The sequence below is a fragment of the Leuciscus leuciscus genome (assembly GCF_965113295.1).
Source record: "Leuciscus leuciscus genome assembly, chromosome: 22".
In the NCBI taxonomy this organism is placed as follows: Eukaryota; Metazoa; Chordata; class Actinopteri; order Cypriniformes; family Leuciscidae; genus Leuciscus; species Leuciscus leuciscus.
In genome coordinates, this window is record NC_138746.1 from 3,054,410 (window position 1) to 3,076,920 (window position 22,511).

The 22,511-nt window shown below is 39.5% G+C and overlaps 1 protein-coding gene across 3 annotated transcripts in view; it reads right to left on the bottom strand.

Moving 5' to 3' along the window:
- Window positions 1–260: 260 nt before the first annotated feature.
- The window catches only part of mymx (myomixer), a 52,354-nt gene continuing 30,103 nt past the window's right edge, over window positions 261–22,511 (bottom strand). For 2 of the 3 annotated variants that reach the window (XM_082153251.1, XM_082153250.1), the window contains exons 16-32: window positions 21,606–21,862; window positions 21,285–21,405; window positions 20,414–20,611; window positions 20,150–20,302; window positions 17,701–17,918; window positions 16,786–16,969; window positions 15,879–16,034; window positions 14,175–14,486; window positions 7,976–9,916; window positions 7,289–7,354; window positions 7,053–7,133; window positions 6,812–6,898; window positions 4,837–4,928; window positions 4,665–4,750; window positions 4,307–4,579; window positions 3,200–3,307; window positions 261–2,237 (exon numbers count right to left, since the gene is read on the bottom strand). In XM_082153251.1, coding sequence (XP_082009377.1) covers window positions 2,008–2,237; window positions 3,200–3,307; window positions 4,307–4,579; window positions 4,665–4,750; window positions 4,837–4,928; window positions 6,812–6,898; window positions 7,053–7,133; window positions 7,289–7,354; window positions 7,976–9,916; window positions 14,175–14,486; window positions 15,879–16,034; window positions 16,786–16,969; window positions 17,701–17,918; window positions 20,150–20,302; window positions 20,414–20,611; window positions 21,285–21,405; window positions 21,606–21,862 — 4,563 coding nt within the window. In that variant the 3' untranslated portion in view covers window positions 261–2,007. The remainder of the gene's footprint in view (window positions 2,238–3,199; window positions 3,308–4,306; window positions 4,580–4,664; window positions 4,751–4,836; window positions 4,929–6,811; window positions 6,899–7,052; window positions 7,134–7,288; window positions 7,355–7,975; window positions 9,917–14,174; window positions 14,487–15,878; window positions 16,035–16,785; window positions 16,970–17,700; window positions 17,919–20,149; window positions 20,303–20,413; window positions 20,612–21,284; window positions 21,406–21,605; window positions 21,863–22,511) is intronic. The other variant, XM_082153252.1, reaches the window with a different exon arrangement.

Genomic DNA, 22,511 nt, shown 5'->3' on the forward strand with positions numbered 1-22,511 from the left:
TTGTTGATAGTGTTGATATAGAAATGCATAAATCCGAGTCTGAGGACGTGAACAGCTCCGGGTAGAACGTCACAGGTTGCCATCTCGTAATTACGGTTATGACATGGCGAGAGCGCAGCAGAAGCTGGATGTTTTGGTTCAGGAGGAACTGTAATAGGCTGTTTGTTTACGTCGCTCGGTCCGTCTATAAAACACATTCATGAAATTACATAGGATATAAAAGCAAGATGATGCCAAGCTATAGAGACAAAACTGAGCTATACTTTAACAATATTTACTTTTTAATTTTTTTCTAATTCATTAGTTTTAGACACTCCTAATTGCATGGTTTATGGTGGTTTATGCATGTATTTCACTCAATAAAATGATCACCAGTGCAGTTTCTGTTTTGCCACATCTTTAACCACAAAATACCATAATGCAAAAGTCGTTTAAACTGCTGTAATGACCTTATTTTCTTTTTAAGGCACAATTCAGCAACTTTTTTCTTCTTCGTTTTTTTGTTTGTTTGTTTTTTACAAACTGAACGTATTAGCATAGTCCTAAAATGTTTTCCACTGTGAAAAGTCTAAAATAATGCATTACATGTTTAAATGTGTGTACAATTGGTCATAAACACCCAGGCCACCAATATCAAAACAATAAGCATCATGTGATACAGTTAACCCAGACCGTAACAATACTTATTCCCATAAAAACCTCCTTCTAAAATGCACATGGCACAATGCATTAGTTTAAATACCGAAAGCAACACTAGAATAAGTGTAAATCAAATGTTTAGTTTGGAAACACACGTGTTAAAGGGATAGTTTGCCAAAATAATGAATAAATGACAGAATTTTCATTTTTGGGTGAACTAACCCTGGAAGACCACACAGAACTCAAACCAACACAGAAAAACATGACAAGCTGACAAGTAATATGTGCCAAAACCTAATAAAAAATAAACAATGACTGGACAGATTATTGCAATCCAGGCCAAAAGAACATACATGAACTGAAAACACATCAGACCACCTCAACTGGAATATGGTGGAAACACTGAACACTTTACATATCAACAGTCTCGTATCAGTAGATTCATTATGGCAGCTGTCACCGTATCCACAGCAAACTTCACTCATTAATGCACATTTAAAACAACAATGGCAAACAAGGGACTTTTAGCATGAGAAAAAATTATTCATCCAGAAATGAAACTCAACTCACCCTTTGGATGTTGCAAACTCAAATATCTCACTCTCCTCATCCAGTCCTTCTTCCAGAGGGACACTTTCCTGCAGAGTTTTGCTCCAACCTTAATTAAACACACCTGACCCAGGTAATGAAGGCGTTTGGGATTACTAAAAATATCCACACAGGTTGAAGCTAAATTCTGCAGGATCGTGGCCCTCCAGAAGGACTGGATACCCTTTTTACATAACGAAAGGGGTCAGTCAAGCTCCAAAAATGACAAAAAACGCACCAAGGGAAGATTCTGTTTCTCACACAAAGCTGTTTTATGACTTGAGAGCAATTGAAATATAGTGGACAAGTCATATGCACAACTGTCATGATACTTATGTGGTGCTTTCTGTCATCACAAATGATGAACTGTTATTCCAGGGTTGTCTTCTCTGCATTTTCTCCTCTTTTCTAGCTTGTTTGAACCTAATAAACCTGGCATTGTATATTATGAATATCATTGGCTCTGTGACAAATTGCTTTTGTTCCTCTTTGGATAAAATGCATTCTGCTAAATGCATAAATGTAAATATAATGTTCCATGAAAGAAGGGGTCATATTGGTTTTGAACAACATGAGGGTGAGTATATTTCATTTTAGGCTAAACAAACCCGATATCAAAACGTTTGAAGGAATGAATATTAAACAACCATACAAGATGAACCAAAAAAAATGATTCTCGCCATCAAATCCATAAATAAGTTGTAAGAAAAAAGTTTTTCAGAAGCGTTTAACTTGTGTCCTGCACATGTCAGTCAGGGTCTTTGTCACAGAAAGTGTCAGTCACTCCTTTTTCCCAAAGAACTTCCTGAAGACGGATTTGTTCGGCGGCCGCGGGAGGCTCATGTAGCTCCTCATGGGCAGATCGGAGAGGGACTCCTCCGCCATCGCTGTGCTTCGACAGACCGACGGCTTCTCTCGATCTCCGATGAATAAAGTCACAGAGTAGCTGGAGCTGCTGTCCTGGCCTTTGCCTGAAGGGGGCGCTACAGGCTTTATCCTCTGATACGTGGCTGTGGACAGAGATATCAGTGTTTATAGACTACAATGCATGATGTCAAGCCTAGATAAATTGACATCTTCACGCTTGATTTAAATATGAGTAAAAAGTCAGTTGTTTTATTTGTGACGATAACGCAATGAAACATGCCAAATTTTTGGTCAGGCTGTCATACACAGAAATTATGAACAAATGCAAAAACAAGAGAGAGCCAACAAAATAAACATTAATAACTGATTATGTTGTAGTCAATGTATAGCTTTCCTGTAGCCAAGAGTAGGTCATGGTTTCTGTTCCTAGAATGCATGAACTGATTAAATGTATACCTTGAATGCAATGCATGTCGTTTGGATAAAAGCATCTGTCATATGCATTAATAATGTGAATATACAGAAGTGGCAAAAAGCGACGTCCGGAGGGGATATTTGTTTTTAATGACCCTACAAGTTCGATTAAACCATCAAAATACAAGGGAAATATTTTTTATTTTTAAATATTTTACATATGAGGGAAGTACAAAAGACTATACTTGATTAAGGTATTTATCTGACAAAATTATTTGGCAAAAAAAAGGCAAATTACAGCTACAGGTTTTATTTTACTATGCAAAAAAAAAAAAGCATAGATAAACAGAACGCTCGCATTGACAACATAATTAGTTATTCATATTTTGCTGGTTCTGTCTTGTTTTTGCATGTGTTCATAATTTCTATGACAGCCTAGCCAAAAATGATATCAGCACAATTAGCATGTTTTTCATTGCGTCATTATCACAAATAAAACAATTGACTCCAAGCGCACAACTATGCAATATGCTTATTTAACACATTTTTGATAATATTTGAATAAAGGGTGAAGATGTAAATTTTCCTAGGCCGGACATCACTTTTGGACACAACTGTGCACCATTATATAGCACCGTTTCATAAGAATGACCTGTTCACATGGCAGATGTTGTGAGTGCAGTGGCTGTACCTGAGGTAAAGGAGTGTGAGCGTCTCTTCTCACTGGTCCAGCCCTGAATGGTGGACATAGAGGACAACTTCTGTCTCAGAGACTCGCCATGAGACTCAAACTCATCCTCTACAGAGAGAAAAAGCAGAACATGAATCATTCAACCTCTACAGGACAAGCGCAGACAGTGTAATTGAGTAACAAAGTACTTGAGGTGAGAAATAATGTGACCAAGTTGGAAATGACAAAATCCAGAGCGCTGAATAGAAGTGCTTCTCCAGAAATAGAAATGCGCTGACAGCAAACAGATGTGACCATGCCTCATAATGTCTGCGTGAAGCTCGGCTCATGTTCAGCAGAGGCCTCTACTGCCCTCTTTTGGATGTCCAAAACATTTGTCTTACATATTATTTATTTATTACTTGCATTAGTGGCCAGTGTTGAGGAAGCTACTGTCAAACTAAAAGCTAAATTTAGCTCATGTATGCTTTTAAATACATTATACTAGCATACTTAAGATAAATTAGATATTTAATTAGATATTTATTTTAAAAATGTATTCTACAACAAGGCAAAATACTGATTAAGAAAATGATTTTTTTTTAAACGAACTACTTTGAAGCTATTTATGGATCAAATATCTAAATTTATACACATTTATTATAAATGATACATTTTATAATACAATTGGAGACATTTTTCTGGAACAATAACAATGAGGGTTTATGAAATACAACTATAAACTTAATTTATAAACAAACAAAAAATAAATAATTTATAATATAATGGTAATGAACAGCAGCATTTCAAGTCAACTTAAATGGCTATATCTACATATATATATGTATAGATATATATATATATAGATAGATGGATGGATGGATGTATAGATGGATGGATGGATGGATGGATGGATGTATAGATGGATGGATGATAGATGTATGTATGTATTGATGGATGGATGGATGGATAAATGTATAGATGGATGGATAGATGTATGATGGAAAGATGTATGGATGGATAGATAGATAGATAGATAGATAGATAGATAGATAGATAGATAGATAGATAGATAGATAGATAGATAGATAGATAGATAGATAGATAGATAGATACACAGTTTCTCACCAGAATGACCTGCATCTGTGAACGAGGGGAGCAACAGATCCTGATGTGTTTGGTGGATCTGCAGAGCGTCACTGGTGTGCACTATGATCTCTTTGGTTCGGCCTGAGGCGGGCTGACTCTGTGCTAAAACCGTGGTGGTGACATAATTTCTCACGGAGCAGCGACATTTATCTCCATACTGACAGTCTGAGATAGGAGGAGAATGTCTAGAGAGCGTCGCTGAAGCTGAAGACCCATGACACTTCGATCTATTCACTACAGAATCACTGGATCCTGTAGAGAGAGAGAGAGGATCTCATTTGAATATGACTGTAAAAACAGACTCTTAAAGACAGATAGATGGTAAATGGTATAATACCAGTGTGTGCTTGGATTCTAAGGATCCATTTCTTCATCATAAATCGTGAGGAGGCACTGAGGAGATACTCAGATCCATCGCGCAATCTGAGAGAAAATGGTAAAACAAGTGAAGCGATTCAAACTACTTCCCATCTGTAACTAAAACAAATCTTTAGTTGTCCATCATTTACCTCAAGCGAAAGCAGTTGGGTTTTTTGGTGTACTCCGGTGACGGTTCACACACCGCTCCAATCAGGTTCAGAGGAAGGCTCGTCACACAGCTCTATAGGGTACAAATATAGACTCGTTTTGGTGAACTCATATCCTAAGCTGCTTTACAGCTGACATTAAATGTAATTCAAATCACAATTCAACCTTGCAATTTAACTAGGGATGCACCGATATGAACATTTTGGCCGATACCGATAACCGATACTTCTTTAAAGGTACAATATGCAAGAATTTTTGCCGCTAGAGGGCGCTACATTCCAAACAACAACAACGGCGTAGCTTGATGACGATGTGAAGGAGCGTGGAATGATGGGAACTGTCGTTTTAAACTCCACCGTGGATGTAAATCAGTCAGACGGGAATCGAAAAATCATGTTCATGGATGAGGCTAAGTTCTATTTTTATAAATGTTGCGTTTAATGACATGCTTTTTGTGGCGAGGGGGGCGTGGTTCAGCACGGTCTGTGATGGGAGAGAAAAGAGACGAGCAAGTAGGTCAAGTGCAAATGCACCTGTGTCTTATTGCAGTGATCGGCGTGGAGAGACCGCTTATAAGCCGCGCTGGAACGAGAGAGAGACTGGAGAGAAAATTGGACGCACAGGAAGAAAACCGGTGGATCCAAGCTCTCATTTTTGAACTGTTTTGTGCCGTCGCGGTTGCCACAGTGAATGCGCGTTGTGCGCGGCTTTTGTTTGTTTTGCTTTATTTTAATAAAGTACGAGTCCCAGTCACGACGACGCGTCTTCTTCCTTCCTGACTCTTAAACCTCATCACACTTTTATTTCATTAAAATGAATTAACCGCAAGAAAAGTAAGGTTTAATACTTCATAGATGTTACTGTATTTGTTGAATTCATTGTTGTGATAACGCTGCGCAGTTCTACATGTTCTAAACAATTGTTGTAAAAGTACATTCGAACATGCCCACATCATTTGCCAAAATACTGATTCATCTTTATGTATAACACATGCTATGTTTATTTACATGGCCATAAACACCAGACGTGATAAACAATGTCAATAAACTAAACACAAATCTAAAGCAATAATACTTTCCTTACATAAACATAACTATTACCGAATGCTACATTTGGAAAATATAAAATTAAGCATGCTTTGTCGACAGAACCAGCAGCAATCGGTAAAGAATAATTGTGTCCCATAACGACTGCAAGAAACAAGCTAACGTTTGTAGCTTGATAGACGCTACAACTACAACTTCCGCATTTGTCCAGGACTCCACGCAGTACGAGCGGAAACCGAGGGTGACGCGGATATGACGCAATTGACTGGCGACTCCCAGCTCCCCCCTGCTCTAACGCCCCGTTTCCTTGGTTAAAATCGCAATTTTCTCACGATTTAAAAATAGTTGGAAACATTTGGGATATTGTAAGTAATCAACTTAACAAAATATATAACACTGGCCTTGAGATTTTGGGATATTTTAATGCAAAATTCTTACATATTGTACCTTTAATTGAAAGCCAATAACCGATATATTGGCCGATAAATCTAAATCCAAAACTGTATATAATTTTTGAGAGCCTGATTTCAAAAACAAAAGTCTCACCATTAAAATACATTTCCCAAACACACAATTATAATAATCTCATTATGTCATGTAGCCATATGACAGCACATGTTGCACTTAACTATATTTTCCTTTTCTTTTATATTTCAAGCAATTAAAAACCATCATGTGAACAGTGTGAAGTGTCTCAGCTGAAGGAAATAATCCATTATTTATCGGCTTTAGTATATCAGCCTAATTTTCATATTGGGCCGATAACGATTACATTAAAAATGACATATATCGGCCGATACCGATATGGTGGCCGATATATGGTGAATCCCTAAATATAACTAATGATATCTTTTTGCATTAAAGAAACAAAAGGTTTTGCAAAGCCAGATCATGAAGTCTTCAAGCTTACCTTGAGTGCATCTTTCCTGTCCTGATAGAAACATATTGTTTGTTTGTACAGCACAGCATGATAGGAGTTCCACGCCCTGCATGGTGCCTGAAATAGCACATTTTGCTTATTGGTTACATAAAGACCAACGAAAAATGCACCAAAATAACCTAAACCACAGGTAAAAGCATGAGGCCTGTGACACAAAATGCCCATTTGTCTTGGTCTGTGTGAAGAAAATATCTGTAATTGTGATATTTACCTTCTTTCCACCAAGTTGTAGTTTGTGTTTCCTCTCCAGTGTTCCTTCCATAGACGGCAGTTCCAGTTCTTCTCTTGCACTCTGAAAAAGATCGGTCAAAGTTCAGAATTAACAACCATTATTTCACAATACATTAATGTCTTTTATTTCTCAATATTCCGAAGAACTTTAAAGCAGACTTGTAAGTAAATATCATGTAAACTTCTGGTATGGTCTGCAATTTAACTTCTGTGTACCTGGATATCAGAGTCTTTGGTGCCATCCAATCCCATATGAACAGACAGGAGGCTCATGGACTGGTCCTGTGGAGAGAGGAGGACATATATCATTGCATTAAGTACTGTGGCAAAAACAGATTAAACGGCACTAATAATAACTACAACAACAATGGGGATAATGATATGAAATGTGCTGGCCACAAGATTTTGAAAAAAGAAAAAAACTCAATCCTCCTGGGAAGATCCTACTTTAGTCTTTCAGTGCAAAAGCAACAAAATTAAGAGCATTTTATTATACATGTTATTTATTACATTGAATGATGGGAAATGTAACCTGTCACCTCATAAACCAGCCAAATGAAGTAGTATTTTTTGGCCTTAATGAAAGCCCTAAGCCTCCCGCTGTTGATTACAATACTCATCTCATAAAAATCCTTCTGACATGTTGTGAAGGCAGCACAAGTCAACAGCTCAACTACTTAACCCAGAGGTGTCCAATTCTGGAGGGTCAACATCCAGCAGAGTTTAGCTCCAACACTTGCCCTGAGGTTCCAAGTAAATCTAGATTTCCTCAGTTCAGATGCGTTTAATTGGGGTTGGAGCTAACCTCTGCAGGACATTGGCCCTCCAGAAGCAGGACTGGACACCTCTAACTTCCTAAACGACAGGGTTTGACAGGATTAATTGCCAACTTGTAGACCTCACCTTCATAAACCCTGTTTCCTTCTCCTCCTCCTCCTCTTCCTCCTCCTCCTCCTCCTCTCTATAATGGTAGATATACTTTTGCTGGTCCTCTATTTCAGGTAGTTTCACCGGATCTGAAGCGGTTTCATTAATGGCCACCTGTTTGTAAACCTGTTCCCGTTGAGTGAATGCAGCCCAAGACCTTCTGTCCCCTTTATCCAGAATTTTCCACTCTTCCACTGAGTTCTGCCGCTTCCCACAACCCACCATAGACTGGATAGATGGTGGCAGTCGAAACTCCGCCACAAGAAGGTTGGGTGCGGAGGCTGTGACCAACTTTCTGAAGAGTCCTGCTTGTTCTTTGGTCGAGGGTTCCCTGTGCTGGTCTGGAGAAGAGGTGGCTGTCAAAGCCTGGTAGCCGTTATACATGATATCAGAGTTTAGACTCTGTCGGTAGCTGTTGGTGTGGTTCCAGATGTCCTCCAGCTCCTCCTCTTCCAGCTCAAACTGTTGGTGGTCAGGATGAATTGGATCCTCAACGTCAATTGATAAAGTAAGGCTTTTGTCTTTGGAGAACTCTAAGTTCCTGTTGGAGACTCCTGCATCCAGGGATTGTACCTTCCCAATGGTCCTCTTGGGAACTGGACACTCTGAGGAGTCTACGTACAAACCCTCTGAACACAACTTGAAACTTCCCGAGCTGGAGTGACCAGAGTCCACTGAGTCCTCTCTTCCATTGGCTCTGAAGTTCAACACCACCTGAGATGCATGGCTTGGACTCAACTGTTGAGTGCTTGAGGTCTTTGTTGGCCTATTGAAGATGTGTCCATTAAGATTGTGAACCAAGGTATGGATGCTAGGACATACATGAATCTCTGCTGTAGTTGAGCTGTGACTGGCAATGCCTTGGCTTGCATCTTCTGGAGGACTTACATAGTGGTTTTCTTTGTTGTCAAGTTTAGTTCCCATTGTGTCCCAACTATCCACCTCTTCTTTGGGCATTGTACTTTTCCCAGACAGGTGTTTCTGTTGGAGTAATGAGGGGTGATTCTCCTCAAATGAGATGTGTTCAATGACTGGAGAAGGTGGAGGAGGAAATTCATCTTCAGTAAATGAAATAATGTCAATCTTTTTGGAGTCTTTACAATCAATCTTAAGGATTACTTCACCTGGAGAAGTTAGTTTGGACTCTTCTTTTTGCGTTGGAGGTGAGCGGGCGGTTTTAAAGGTGCTCAGAGGTGTTGGACGATCAACCTGAGAGTCCTGGTGTTGAGAGTCTGTCTTCTTTTGCTCGGGAGGGCCAATTGTAATGACATCTTGAATGCTAGGGATAAGGCTCATATCCTTGGGCAGGTCGAAGCTCAACACCGAGCCCAAGGACAGAAATCTGCAGTGGTTCTTCACATGTCCGTGGGTGGCAACCTCTAAGGTGTGATGAACTGAAGATCCAACCTCTCCAGAACATTCTGCATCTATGTCTTTCACCAAAGGATTCTTCATGTAGTCCAAGACCTGAGTCTCATCGCTGTTTGGTTTTCTTGCATTTTTTCGCTTCTTCCTTTCCTTCAGGGGCCAAGTGTGCGTATCATATATGACTGGTTCATGTACAGGTGGCAAACCAGCCTCTTCTGACACCTCTTCTCCCATGATTTTCTTAATGGTGTGTCCACGGTCATCTTTCTCCTTCTTCCCCTTCTTGCTCTTTCTCTTCAGGCTGCTGAAGATTGAGATGTTTCCGTTCTTTGGCAAGAGGTGAACAGAGGGGTTGTTGTTGGCCTGTTGAAGGGTGTCTTCTGTGGAGGTCGAGAGGTGCGGAGAGGTGCAAGGGGAGGAGAAAGCATACAGGGATGTTCTGGGAGAGGAGGATGAGGGCCACCGGGCTTTGTCTCTGGGTAGCGTCATACTCTCATACACTGGGGCTACTGCCATGTTGTTTTCCATAACATGCAAGTAAGTACTTACCTAAAACGAAAGGAAAAGATTGCTTTAGAGTGTTATTTTATCACTTTGTTCTCCCATGCATGAAGTGTTTAGCATGCATAAGTGTCACGCTTCAATACAAAGTTCACCCTTTTAAGATACATCATGCTAATTATCTGATGTGCAATGGTCCAAAAATCATTTGGACAGTTAGGTCACATATAAAAAAAATGCATGAATATCGTTGCATTGCATAAAAGTTATGAAGTGGCATATACAAACTGTTGCTGGTCTCTAGGTCATTTTTCATGCATGTATGAAATCGGTTATCGTCGAGTTCATACAGGTGCAGCTTATCACATTAACTATCAACATTCACTCATGTTTCACAACCACAACGTGTTTTCATTTTGGACCTTGTGTTATCTTTATAATAAATGTAACTTGGTTTGATATTTTATCATCTTATGCAATGACATTCATATTTAAGTGTGGCTTAGGTGTCCAAAAACCTTTTATGGCCAATGCAATTCATAATTCAAACACTGATGCACAAAAATAATAATTTGTATAATCATTTGTGTACATAAGTGTTTTAGTATCTGAATACACAGCACTTCTGTGAGTGTCTGGCTCACAGAAGCACACACTCCATTAGATTTACATGAGAACAACATGAACACACACAAAAGAACACTAGCATGACTACACAAGCACACTTAGTTTTTTTTTACTTTGGGTTTTAATAAGAATCATATGCTGTTAAACATGTCGTCATACACAGCTGTAATGGCTTGACCTTTCACCCCGTGACTAATCTTGTGCTTCTCTGGCAGCCCCAGACCATAAATCACACAGGCCAGTCAGGAGGGCCTTCTAGAAAGTTCACAACAAATTTCTCCAGCACCCCCCACTCCTGCTGGGAGCCATTTCAAAACTCAGCGATCATGGGAAGTGAAGGGTGAGGTCACATCTCAGCACAGCGCTGCTGTCATCAGGCTTAAAGATAGCTTATGTAAGAGTGAAAAACTCCACTTCATGCATCTAATCACCTCTCTTATCATCTGCTTCCTCCGTCTCTCTCCGTACATGCATATCTGATTAAACAACCGATTTGCAGCATATCTTTAGATCTAATAAAAGCCCCTGGCCTCTGTTGGTTTCAGACTCTTTTGTCATGATGGAGCAACAGTTTAAAGAGAATGAAGACAATTGAATTTGAATGAATTTTTGCTCTGTTCCTCAAGTTACTGTATAAGTTCCGAAAACTTGAAACACTCATTTTAGAGTATATGTCTGGTCTTAAAGATGCAGTAAGTGATTTCTGAGAAATGCGGTTCATATTTGAAATCACCAAAAGAAACACGCCCCATCTTTATAGCTCCGCCCCCAAATTCACAAACAAACTATGGGCCCTATCTTACACCCGGCGCAATGCAGCGCCAAGAGCGACGCAAGTGTTTTTTGCTAGTTTCAGCCCGACGCAGTTATCATTTTCACGTCCTGCGCCAAGTTGTTTAAATAGCAAATGCATTTGCGCCCATTTGTGCGCCCATGGGCGGCTGGTCTGAAAACGAGGTGTGTTCTGGCGCATTGTTGGCGCGTTGCTATTTTGAGGAACTGAAATAAACTGCGCCATTGACCAACTGAAACCTGGTCTAAAGTCAATGGCGCAATATATATAGGCTATATTTTTTCTTATTTAAAGAGCGCGTTAGTAATGTGCGCCTATAGGCGGGTCCACAACGCGCGTACACTCTGCTTATTAAACAAACAGGGACGCACAGCAGCACACAAACATCCCAAATATTTAAAATAAAAGGAATACAATGTAAAAGATTATTATTGTGTACTCAAAGATATGGTGAATCCGCCTTGTCCCGTAGTTGGTCTGCTTGCGCACTTTTACCTCGTGCACAAGCAGATCCGTTTGCGATAGTTCGGTCTTTCCACTATCAAATTCCGTATTGTAAATCCGTCATGGCGCGAGTGCAACTGCCTTTTAAAGGGAATGGGAGATGAGACTCTGATTGGTTTAACTCACGTAAATCCCAAAACACACCCATTACTCATTTAGAGAATAGGGACAACCCTTTTAGACCATGCGCCTGGAGCGCCGACCATTTTTCCCGTCATTAAACTAGCAAAAGCTGATTCGGACACGCCCTAAGTCAACTTGCGCCCTGCGCTTTAGACCATGCGCTTAGATCGTTAAAATAGAGCCCTATGGGTGCTTCTCATTTCTTATTTGTGCATCCTCGCTCCCTTTCCTTGTTTTCTTTTCTCATGTCTTAGCTGATGGCTGAGTTCGATCGATTTCCAGGTCACGGGCTGGAGGACGGAAGAGCGAGGAAACGAGGAAGCATCAATTTGAGTATTGAGAAGCACCTTATGCAACACAGGCACCTCCCCCCTAATGAGTGGACACGCCCCTTACTGCTGATTGGCTACAAGTGTGTTTTGGTGATCGATCCGATCCGCTCTCAACACCGTTTCTCAGAAATCGCTTACTGCACTTTTAATTTACAGATGTCTTATGCACGACACTGTAAGAGACTCAGTGCATGCATGTTTCAATCATCATTTTTGACTCATTGAAACATATGTATTGAGTCTCACAGTGTCATCAAGCAGCTCTGCATGTGCTGAAAAGCTCAGAGGACACCAAATAAATAAATCCTGCTCACAGATATCAAAATGCATCTAAAATTAGATGCCATGACAGCAGCTAGACAACTTCACACAAGCCCTAATCCTCATGATGTTTTAAAAAAAATCTGAGCGCTATAAACATACAGCAATGGACAACATTTCCAAAATAACTTCTACCACTGACTGAAGTCTACACTTCACAGACCCTAATGCCATAATAAAATTAGGATACTGCAAATCCATGTAAGGCTACTATATGCTACTATATTTTGAAGTCCCTGTAACCGTTCCAAGAAACACACACTTTTATTTTTGTTGCAATTACTTTCAAAACTTTCCCAAAGACAGTTTTGTAAACAACCCGAATGTCTGAAATGAGGCTTTATGTGTGTCTTGGAAGAGTTTCTTGCCTTGGTTTCTAATGCTTCCTATCTACTGGCAGTGGAAGTGGCAATTTCCTCAGTAATTTTTTCATTACCTGCCTATACCCGTTTGCAATCTCCCCTTAACCATAGCGACTCGTCTTCCAAAGTCTCTTTGGCTTATTGTTGCGTTTCCAACCACCAAACAAACAATTGATCAAGCCAGTGGCTCTTTTTCAGAATAGCGTACTATTATACTACGATTTTGAGATGTACTGCAATGCGTCTTTTTTTAAATGATACGATGAGATGATTTCTCTTCTGAAGGTCATGGTGTTAGTCAGTCCATCACACTACAGTCCTCATGCACACAAACAAACCATGTTTTTGTTTTCTCATGCAGGGCCACCGACCAACTGTATTTACCTCTTCTGCACTGTGTCGATAAATCTTTTGCTTTTGCTTTAAACTACCAAAAAGCCCCTGGCAGCGCTTCCAAAAGCTTTTACAGGAAGAAGAGTGAGACTCAGCAGGCTGAAGGAGAACGTACAAGAAAATCAAATAGAGAAGGATGTCGATGAGGAAAGAGAAGAGAGTAATTTCTTACTCTCTTGGAGAAAAATTTGAGAAGAACTTAGAGAAAAATGTCTGGCACAATCAGGGGTAAACACAATAAATAAAATGTAAATATTTCATGCTTATTCAGTCATGTGTACCACTATAGCACAAGTAGGCCTATGTTTGACATTGTTGTTACTGGTATTATCATATATATCTTGCTTTTGAAATGAGGTCAACATTAGATCAGAACTATGTCTAACATTGTAAAAAAAAATATTACAAAAATTCCTCTTCCCCAATATCAAAACAAAACAATGTGATATTATGATATAATGAAATAACTGTTTGGCAGGGGTAGTTACAAATAATGAAAAATCAGGAGTGTTAATATACAGAGCATCAAAATTTAAGAAACTTAATTTAAGAGAGTCAGACATTTTCATTTCAATTTTTATTTGTCATTCTTTGACTCTGAATTGTCAAAACACCTTTCAAAATTATTGCTACGGATGCGGAAAACGCAGAAAATCGAACCCGATCTGATTTTTTTTGTGACGGATGAAAGTTTCGGAGGCAGTGTGTAAACGTCATTGACACAATAAATCTTTTAACGTGCGAAAATTTCGGACTCGGTGTGTAAGGACCTTAATAGAGAACACAAACTAGAGCATTGTGTCATCGACAGTGGGGTGATTGCATGTTTGTGGTGTTTGCATTATTCTCACCCTGTGCACAGGCTCGGACCCCGGCACGCCGCTTTCCCTGCCAGGTGCCTGTACCTGGATCTGTGTGTCTCCAGAGTTGCTGAAGCTGAGGATGAGGTTGACGGTTCCTCCTACAGCAGTGGGACTGGGTTCCTCCAGAAACAGGTACGGGGAATCCGGACTCTCTAAATGACTGCTGTCATCGCTTCCTTTAGGACTGACACTCTTCATCACCTCATATCCATAATTGTGCTGCAAACTATCCTCCATGTCACCAATGAGACTTGTGAGGCTTTCTATTCTGTTCTGGGAGACTTCGGTTGAGGTTTCCACCTGAAGGAAGGCAGAATTCGCATGCTTAATGAGGAGACTGCATTTTTCGGGTCGATCTAATGAAAACTGACTGTCAAGGATTTGCCAGATCACATTTCACAAACTAACTAAATAAATAAATAATAAAACAAATCTTATTTTGGGACCAGTTAAGGGAATGTCTAATGCTATTTCATGCATTCTGAGTTATTGGATTCTCATGCATGGCCAAAGTTTTAAAAATTGAGTTTTGACAGAGTATTTCTGTGCCAAAAACAGGTTTTTTTTGAGTATGGCCCTGTATGACATCATAAAGGGCAGAATTCCTTATATGGGCACTTCTCTCGGAAGAGCGCGCACACACACATCAACCAGAGCGAGAGCAAGAGCAACGTCGGCAGCGCTGTCATTTTGTGTTCTTGGTTGTGAGGAAAAGATAACCTTGTTCAGCTTCCCAAAGAACCCAGTGTTAGGGGAACAGTGGATGCAATTCATTTTTCCGGGGCAGCAACAGAGTTGTGCAAGTGTGTGTTTTTTTGACAAGTCAAGTCAAGTCACCTTTATTTATATAGCGCTTTTTACAATACAGATTGTTTCAAAGCAGCTTTACAGAGATAATAGGAAAATAATGCAACAAAGTTTGTTTCCAGAAGAAAATAGCGTCACAGTCCAGCTTAAGTAAGTTCAGTGGTGTTTAATTCTTGTTGTAAAAAAGTGATTAATTTAGTTCATTTATATATATATAGCCACTCCAAAACCGTGATGTCATCGTAGAGCTCAGTTCAGTTCTCATATAATGGTGTCAATGCAGGCAGATCAATAATATTGTTGATTATTAAGTTAAATGTCCCCAACTAGGCAAGCCAAAAGCCAATAGCGTAAGGCCGAAGGCGTAAAAAAAGCCAAAAGCCAAAGGCGTAAAAAAGGCGTAAAAAAGGCGTAAAAGGCGACAGTGGCAAGGAACCAAAACTCCAAACTGTTATTTTTGTTCCCGGCATTTCGGTGAAAGATGGAGCGGTCCCAGTGCTAAAATATCCCGGTCATGAGTCGGGACTGCAGGCGGTAAATAACATAAAATGTCCGTGTTTTGCTGGCAATCGGCACGTCAGTGCATATACTGTAAACAACACGAACGTATAGAGAATCAAACGTTATCTAGGGATAATGCGATGATGTATTGTGCGTGACTCTTTAGCTCCGCCCACGGCACGCCTCCAGGAGCTCGGCTGTTATCAGTACAGCATATCTGTCTAAATCTGATCAAACTAAAGACTCTTCAGAAATATGAAGGATGCAATACTACTCTATAGGTACTCAAGATTAACATGAGATTGGCAGAAACTGTGTGTGTGTTATGTGCCCTCTTTAAGTAGATTTGTATGATAATGAAGCACCATCATTAATGGGATCTACCTGTGTTTGCGAGGTGCAGACCGTGGCTTCAGAGTAAATGGCATCTGTCTGAGGCTCTTCAACCTTCTGTCTGCTCAACAGCTGATCCTTCTGAGCCCTCCAGTGGACCAGGATCCATCCCAGCATGCTCCTCAGCTCCTCCATCCGCTCTCTGATCTGATCACAAGACAAAGAGAGCAATGGAAAAAACATTCGATCATTCTTGTTTCTGTCATCCTAGAGGAAGCTTTTACTGGTTGTACTCTCATAGGAGACATGAGGTAAATTAGTTGTCAAACAGTAAGAGTAGAGCTATAAATTGGGCAAAGCAACTGAAATCGATATTAAAGAGGATTTATGCTTTTTTTTACACGTTCATCTTTCTTTAGTGTGTGATGTTGCTGTTTGAGCTTGATAAAGGTTTCCTCCAGCGGGAGTTCTTCTCTATATCAGTGTCAGTGTTTCTGAACTCCCTGAAACGCCTCCATTGTAGTCTTGAGTTTCTTCTGGGAATCAACACGTCACAATATTCCTCATTTAAATAATTCATACGCAGAATAAAGGGGCGGGGCCTGGTTGAGTTAGTTAGTAGTGTGTTAAACTGGCAGTTATGGTAAGGGGCGGGACATTTCCCAAACACACTCGAAGCGCTCGACCAATCACAACACACTGATCCAGCCGACCAATCAGAGCACAGTGTGCTTTTCAGAAGGAGGGGCTTCATAGAGACAGGAACTAAACAGAGCGTTACTGACAGACTGGGAAGAGAGGAGCCGCAACAATGGAGAATATAGGAAAAATAATGGTTTTTTTTTATCATTTAAGCATGAAAACTTATCAAGTATAGCCCAAAAAACGGTATAATACAACCTCTTTAAAAAAACTTTATGTGTGTTATCTCTTTTATTTATACAAATCAAACTCATACCATTTTGTTAAGGTGATGCTCATCGCCAAAGAGTTTTTCTCCAGCCACGGTGAGCTGATCAAACTCCTCAAACTTCTGTTCAATCTGCCGATCCAGAACCTCGACCAGAGGCTCCTGGTTCTCTCGGCTCTGACGCAGAGCGCTTTCTGAGAAAATGCAGGAGCGGGTGTCTTCTGTCCAAGAGCTGTGGGAGAGAAGATGAACAGCAGTGGGATGAACACAAGAGCTTCAGGCCAATACACACAGCTCAAGATGATGCTTACCAGACCTTGAAGAGATGAAGAGAACACAATGTGAACAGGCATTTCCCATTAATAAATAAAACATTTTAATAAAACAAGCTCTGCAAATAAACTTAGAGAACATTCCTGGCGAATCACTCAAAAACATGTCCAGGCCACATTTCACCCCAAAATCAAAACAAAGAAATAAAAAATTATGTGTTGCATTTATTTTTAGGACTTTTTTTTTTTTTTTTTATACTAAAATTATGCATATTAAATACTAGGGCTGTCAAGCCATTTTTTTAACCTAATTAATTACATAATGCACTGATTAATTAATCACTCCTTAATTTTGTCTGAGAAACTACAGCCCAAAGATCATTTAAAGTAATTATTGTATTAGATGAGATAGACATTACAAAAAGTAGCTTTATAAAGAAATATTTGGATTCAACATAGAATTTATTACAAATAAACTTAAGACTACAATGTGGCCACAGCATTTAATTTAATTTTTTTAGAAGTTGCATCTGAAGTGGCATTTAGATGCATTTACACAGACTGGTCTTGATGGATGGTGATTCTGGGGTGAGTTATGACCTGGACATGTTCCTGTGAGGGTAAATCCTTTAGTTTTAACAGAATGTGAGATAAAAGAAGGCCTTATTTAATAGTTTCATCATTTCCTTACATCATAGCCAGGTAGTTCCTGAAGAAATGGCGCAGGTGCCCAAACTGCAGGAGTCTCTCCTTGTTTTCAGACACACTCTTGCCGAGCTCTTCCCAGGAATGCAGACTGGTCTGAATCTCAGATCCTACAGCGTTCATCCTCTCTGGACAAACATCTGACAAACGGCTCGCCAGACTCTTCATGGCCTCGACCTCCTCCTTTAAGATCCCGTATTCAGCCTGGAGACAGAAAAGACACCCGTGTGTGTGAGTTCAGAATGGTATTCAACCTGTGCTATTTTGGCAGTATAAACCCTAAAAGGAACCATATGCTTTACATATGCAACGCTGGCATCCCTGACAGTGTTTCTGAATGTAATTAACAGTGTTAAAGGCTTAATAAGAATCAAGCCGTTCAGTGTTTCAGATCTGCGCCTGCAAAACAGAGATTGTCAGATGCCTTATGCATGAGCGTCAAACTATTTTAGTATGAGCCATTAGGTCATTTCTTGCGCTTTGGGGTTTCCACACAGATGTGTGTGTTTGTGCTATGCACGCTATTGAGGTTGCATTGAAAAGCACCTCACAATGCACAATGCTGCAGTCACAAATAAATCCACCGACACGTACAAATGCACATCATAAATGCCAAGAAACTCTCACACAATGGAGTCCTGTGTGGATAATTAAGTCATGTGTGGGCTTCACTGACTTTATTAACATCTATTGAACGAAACAAGGGTCTGGCTGAGCCTCAGTGCATGTCAAACTTCAACCACAACAGGAAACTAGATTCTAGAAACAATGTGCTAAAACAAAAGAGAGAAAGCCATTTCCATCAGATCAACACCCTGCGAGGTCACCGAGTCCCGGCAAACAAGATGCTTCCTGTTCTCAAGAGCACGTTCGCTAGTAAGTGTTATGGTTTTGCAAAAACACTTGGTTGCTGTCTGGAATGGCTTTTGTTGAAAAATAAACAGCCCCACAAAAAGGTGATCATATTCAGGTCATATTTCACCACAAAAATATGCAGGAATAAAACAGCTCTATTTTTAGAAAAAAATAATTCATTGTGATGTAATAATAATAATACATTTACATTTAATCATTTAGCAGAAGCTTAATGTAAAGTTAATATAATTCATATAACCAATAAAAATATTATTTTTTTTATTATTATTAGTTGTGAATATTTTTATTATCAATATTTTAATTTTATAATTGTATAAATATAAAAAAAAAAAAAAAATATTATAATAATTAGTTGAAATCAAACAACAAGACTAGACTACCATAAGTCTGACATGATTATGCAGCTCTCTAGAATACTCCATTTTGACTGGTCGAACTAAATATTTGTGCATGATGACACTAAACTATATTATTAACCATTTCCCTACAACTCTATGCAGGTTTCATGGTTCATATCACCCCATAGTCTCGTTTGTCTCACATAATAAAATAATTTAAACTAATTTCCATTGTGATAATAATAATAATACATGTAAAATATATTTGTGATTATTGTTATTATTTTCATGACAATTAAGTAATAAAGAATAGAAAATTGCTGTATAAAAGTATTTTTTCATTAAAGTCCCCCCGTGGTGAAAATCAAATTTTTTATATTGTTAATATGCTTTAAGATAAACTATGTGTAAATTCATAAGTCGACAGCATTGCTGAGTATTTCCTCCTTAAAACTGCAGTGAACCAAAGACAGTCTCAAACACACAATCGCTGGTGTTTCTGACGTCACAAACTACCTTGTAACCAATCAGATCAACGTGTGATCGTCAACCAGTGGATCTCTGACCTGAGTGAGTGAGTGGAGGCGGGGCTCATTTGCATATTCATAGAACCGCGTATACTAAATGAGGCGAGGGTGTCGAGTTACATTCAAGCTATTTTAAGGCGTGAATAATTTTTTTAAGGAAAAAACGCTTAAATATCATCAAATGTCATTTTGGTGATCAAAGGTGAGTTTTAAGGGATACAATTATTGACTCTAGGGGGACTTAAAAAAAAAAAAAAAAAAAAAAATTGTATAGTATTATTTTGCATTAAAGGGATAGTTCACCCAAAAATCTCACCCTCAAGTTGTTTCAAACCTGTATGAATTTCTTTTTTCTGCTGAACACAAAAGAAGATATTTTGAAAAATGTCGGTAACCAAACAGTTGATGGACCCCATTGACTTCCATAGTATTTTTTTTTCCTACTATGGAAGTCATTGGGGTCCATCAACTGTTTGGTTACCGACATTTTTGGGTTTAAGTAAAAAATGATAAATTAGTGGCAGATTTTTTTTTTTTTTTTTTTTGCATTACAGGAAAAAAGAATATGAGGCAAAAATGTGCTAATCTGTCATAAGGCATGTTCTCGACAGGTTTTGTGAGATTCACCCTAAACTCTTTTGCTTTGCAACATGTTTCTCTGTAAGTCCTGCATCAATGTTCAGAGTCGCCGTACCTCCAGCTGGTCCTGGTACTCCTGCAGGACATCCAGACCGCATCGATCCGGCTCACACCTCACAGCCATCTCACTCTCCATCTCCAGCACATCTATGGCCAGTTCAGCACAGCGCTGCACACACTGCTCCACGCGCACACACACCATGGCATGCTGGGAAACGAGGAGGAGATGAATAGTACCGGGAATAACAAACGCTTATGCTTCCTTGCCAGGTCTGCCTTAAAAGTTGATCTGATATAATTAATTTCCGATTCTACACACCCTGGTGAGCAGTTCCTGGATGCTCTGGTCATGTGACTGCGAACGGCCCCGCTCTCGAGCCGTATCGTTGAGCATCTCCACCGCTTCTCTGAGTTCCTTCACAGGGTTTCCGATGGCTTCCATCAGGGGCTCGTCATCATGTTCGTTCCCCTGTAAACCCAGAAGAGACGGTCCAGAGTCCAGTTCACTGCACAGCGGCTGCAGGAAAACAGCACAGTAAAGAATAAGACTAGAACAGCTAGGAAATCAAACCAAAAGAATCGACTAACATGAGTCTCACGTTATTATGCGGCTCTCTGGAATACTCGATTCTGATTGGTCGACCATGCCATTCTAATCACATACTTATATTTATAATATTATTATTATTTATGCACCGATAGGCACATTTTGGCCGATACCGATAACCGATAATTCTTTATATTTTAAAGTCGATAACCGATATAGTGGCTGATTGATCTAAAGCCAAGTTTTCTATATAAGCCTAATTACAATTATAATGATAATTATACGTAGTATAACGTATTTTACGTAGCCTATATGACAGACTTGCTTTTAAAGCCATTCCAATCATATTTCAAGCAATTCAAATCCATCATGGCGAACATCTGAAGTGTCTCAGCTGGAGGAAATAATCCATTATTTATCGGCTTTAATATATCGGCCATTTATCAGCCGATAAACATTTATCGGCCGATACCGATATGGTGGCCGATATATTTTTACAACATTTATATTCAACGACAAGGTCATGGGTTCGATTCCCAGGATATGCATGAACTGATTAAACGTACACCTTTCAATATAAGTCGCTTTGGATAATAGCATCTGCCAATTGCACAAGTGTAAGTGAACTGGGAAAAACTCTAACCTGTCCCACAGTGCTGTAGTGACTTTCCTCAAGCTCCACCTTCTCCAGGAACTCGGTGAGCATCCGCGTGTCCTTCAGCTCTGAGCTCTGCTGGGTCAGCGCCATCTGCACACGGCTGAACCTGGAAGAAATACTGACGTTCATGCATGTTTTTCGATATATAACTTGTATGAAAGTGAAAGAAAAGACTTGCGCTGCCGCTTGAACTGAGGCACTACAGCGATCTGTCACGTCACATTTAATGCCATTTATTGTTTGAATTTCATGATAAAATGGACAGAATGGACATCATTATAAGCATCCTGAACTGACAGCACATACTTCTCCTCCACGTCCTTCAGTCGAGCTGGAAGCAGCTGAGTGTGGAGATGTCTCTGTTTGCTCAGATGATCTACTTCCAGTCTGAGGTTCTGTAGCTCCAGTCCTCGGGTCTCCAGCTCCTGCTCCAGCTGACAGCTCTCCTGCTCTGCCACGCTCACAGACTCGGGGTCTCCAGCCAGAGACGCCTGTGTAATGGACAACTCCACCGCCTCTAACCAGGCCTCCAGACTGGCCAACGCCTGCAGCATCCGCACCACCTGGAAAACACAACCAACAATTCATTCAATTCACATTTATTTGTAAAGCGCTTTTCACAATACACACCATCTCAAAGCAGCTTTACAGAAAATGCATGAGTTCACATTACTATATACAATTACCAATTAAACACAAAGCTGCTATGTGTAAATATTGTGTGTGTGTGTGTGTGTGTGTGTGTGTGTGTGTGTGTGTGTGTGTGTGTGTGTGTGTGTGTGTGTGTGTGTGTGTGTGTGTGTGTGTGTGTGTAGAATATCCTTTGAGAATCAGATGAAATCATGAGTACAAAGGATACAAATATGTCCTCATGATTTTAATATAATTTTGATTATTTTATAATTTTTACCCCTTTTATACTTCTGTTTTAACCATTTTTTTGTGTAAGATATCTTATCTTTTGACAGTCCAATGAAATAGTCCTTGTGTTTTTAATTTAATTATGTTATTATTTACTAAATGTTTTGCCCCTTTCATGTTACTTTCTTTATTAACAATTTATTTGTGTTTGTGTGTGTAGAATATATTATCTTATGGCACTCCAATGAAATAATGAGTCCAAAAGATTAAAATCATACAAATATGTCCTAGTGTTTCTTATTTTTTATTTTATTGAATTTTTTATTTTTTATTATTACATTTTTGCCCCTT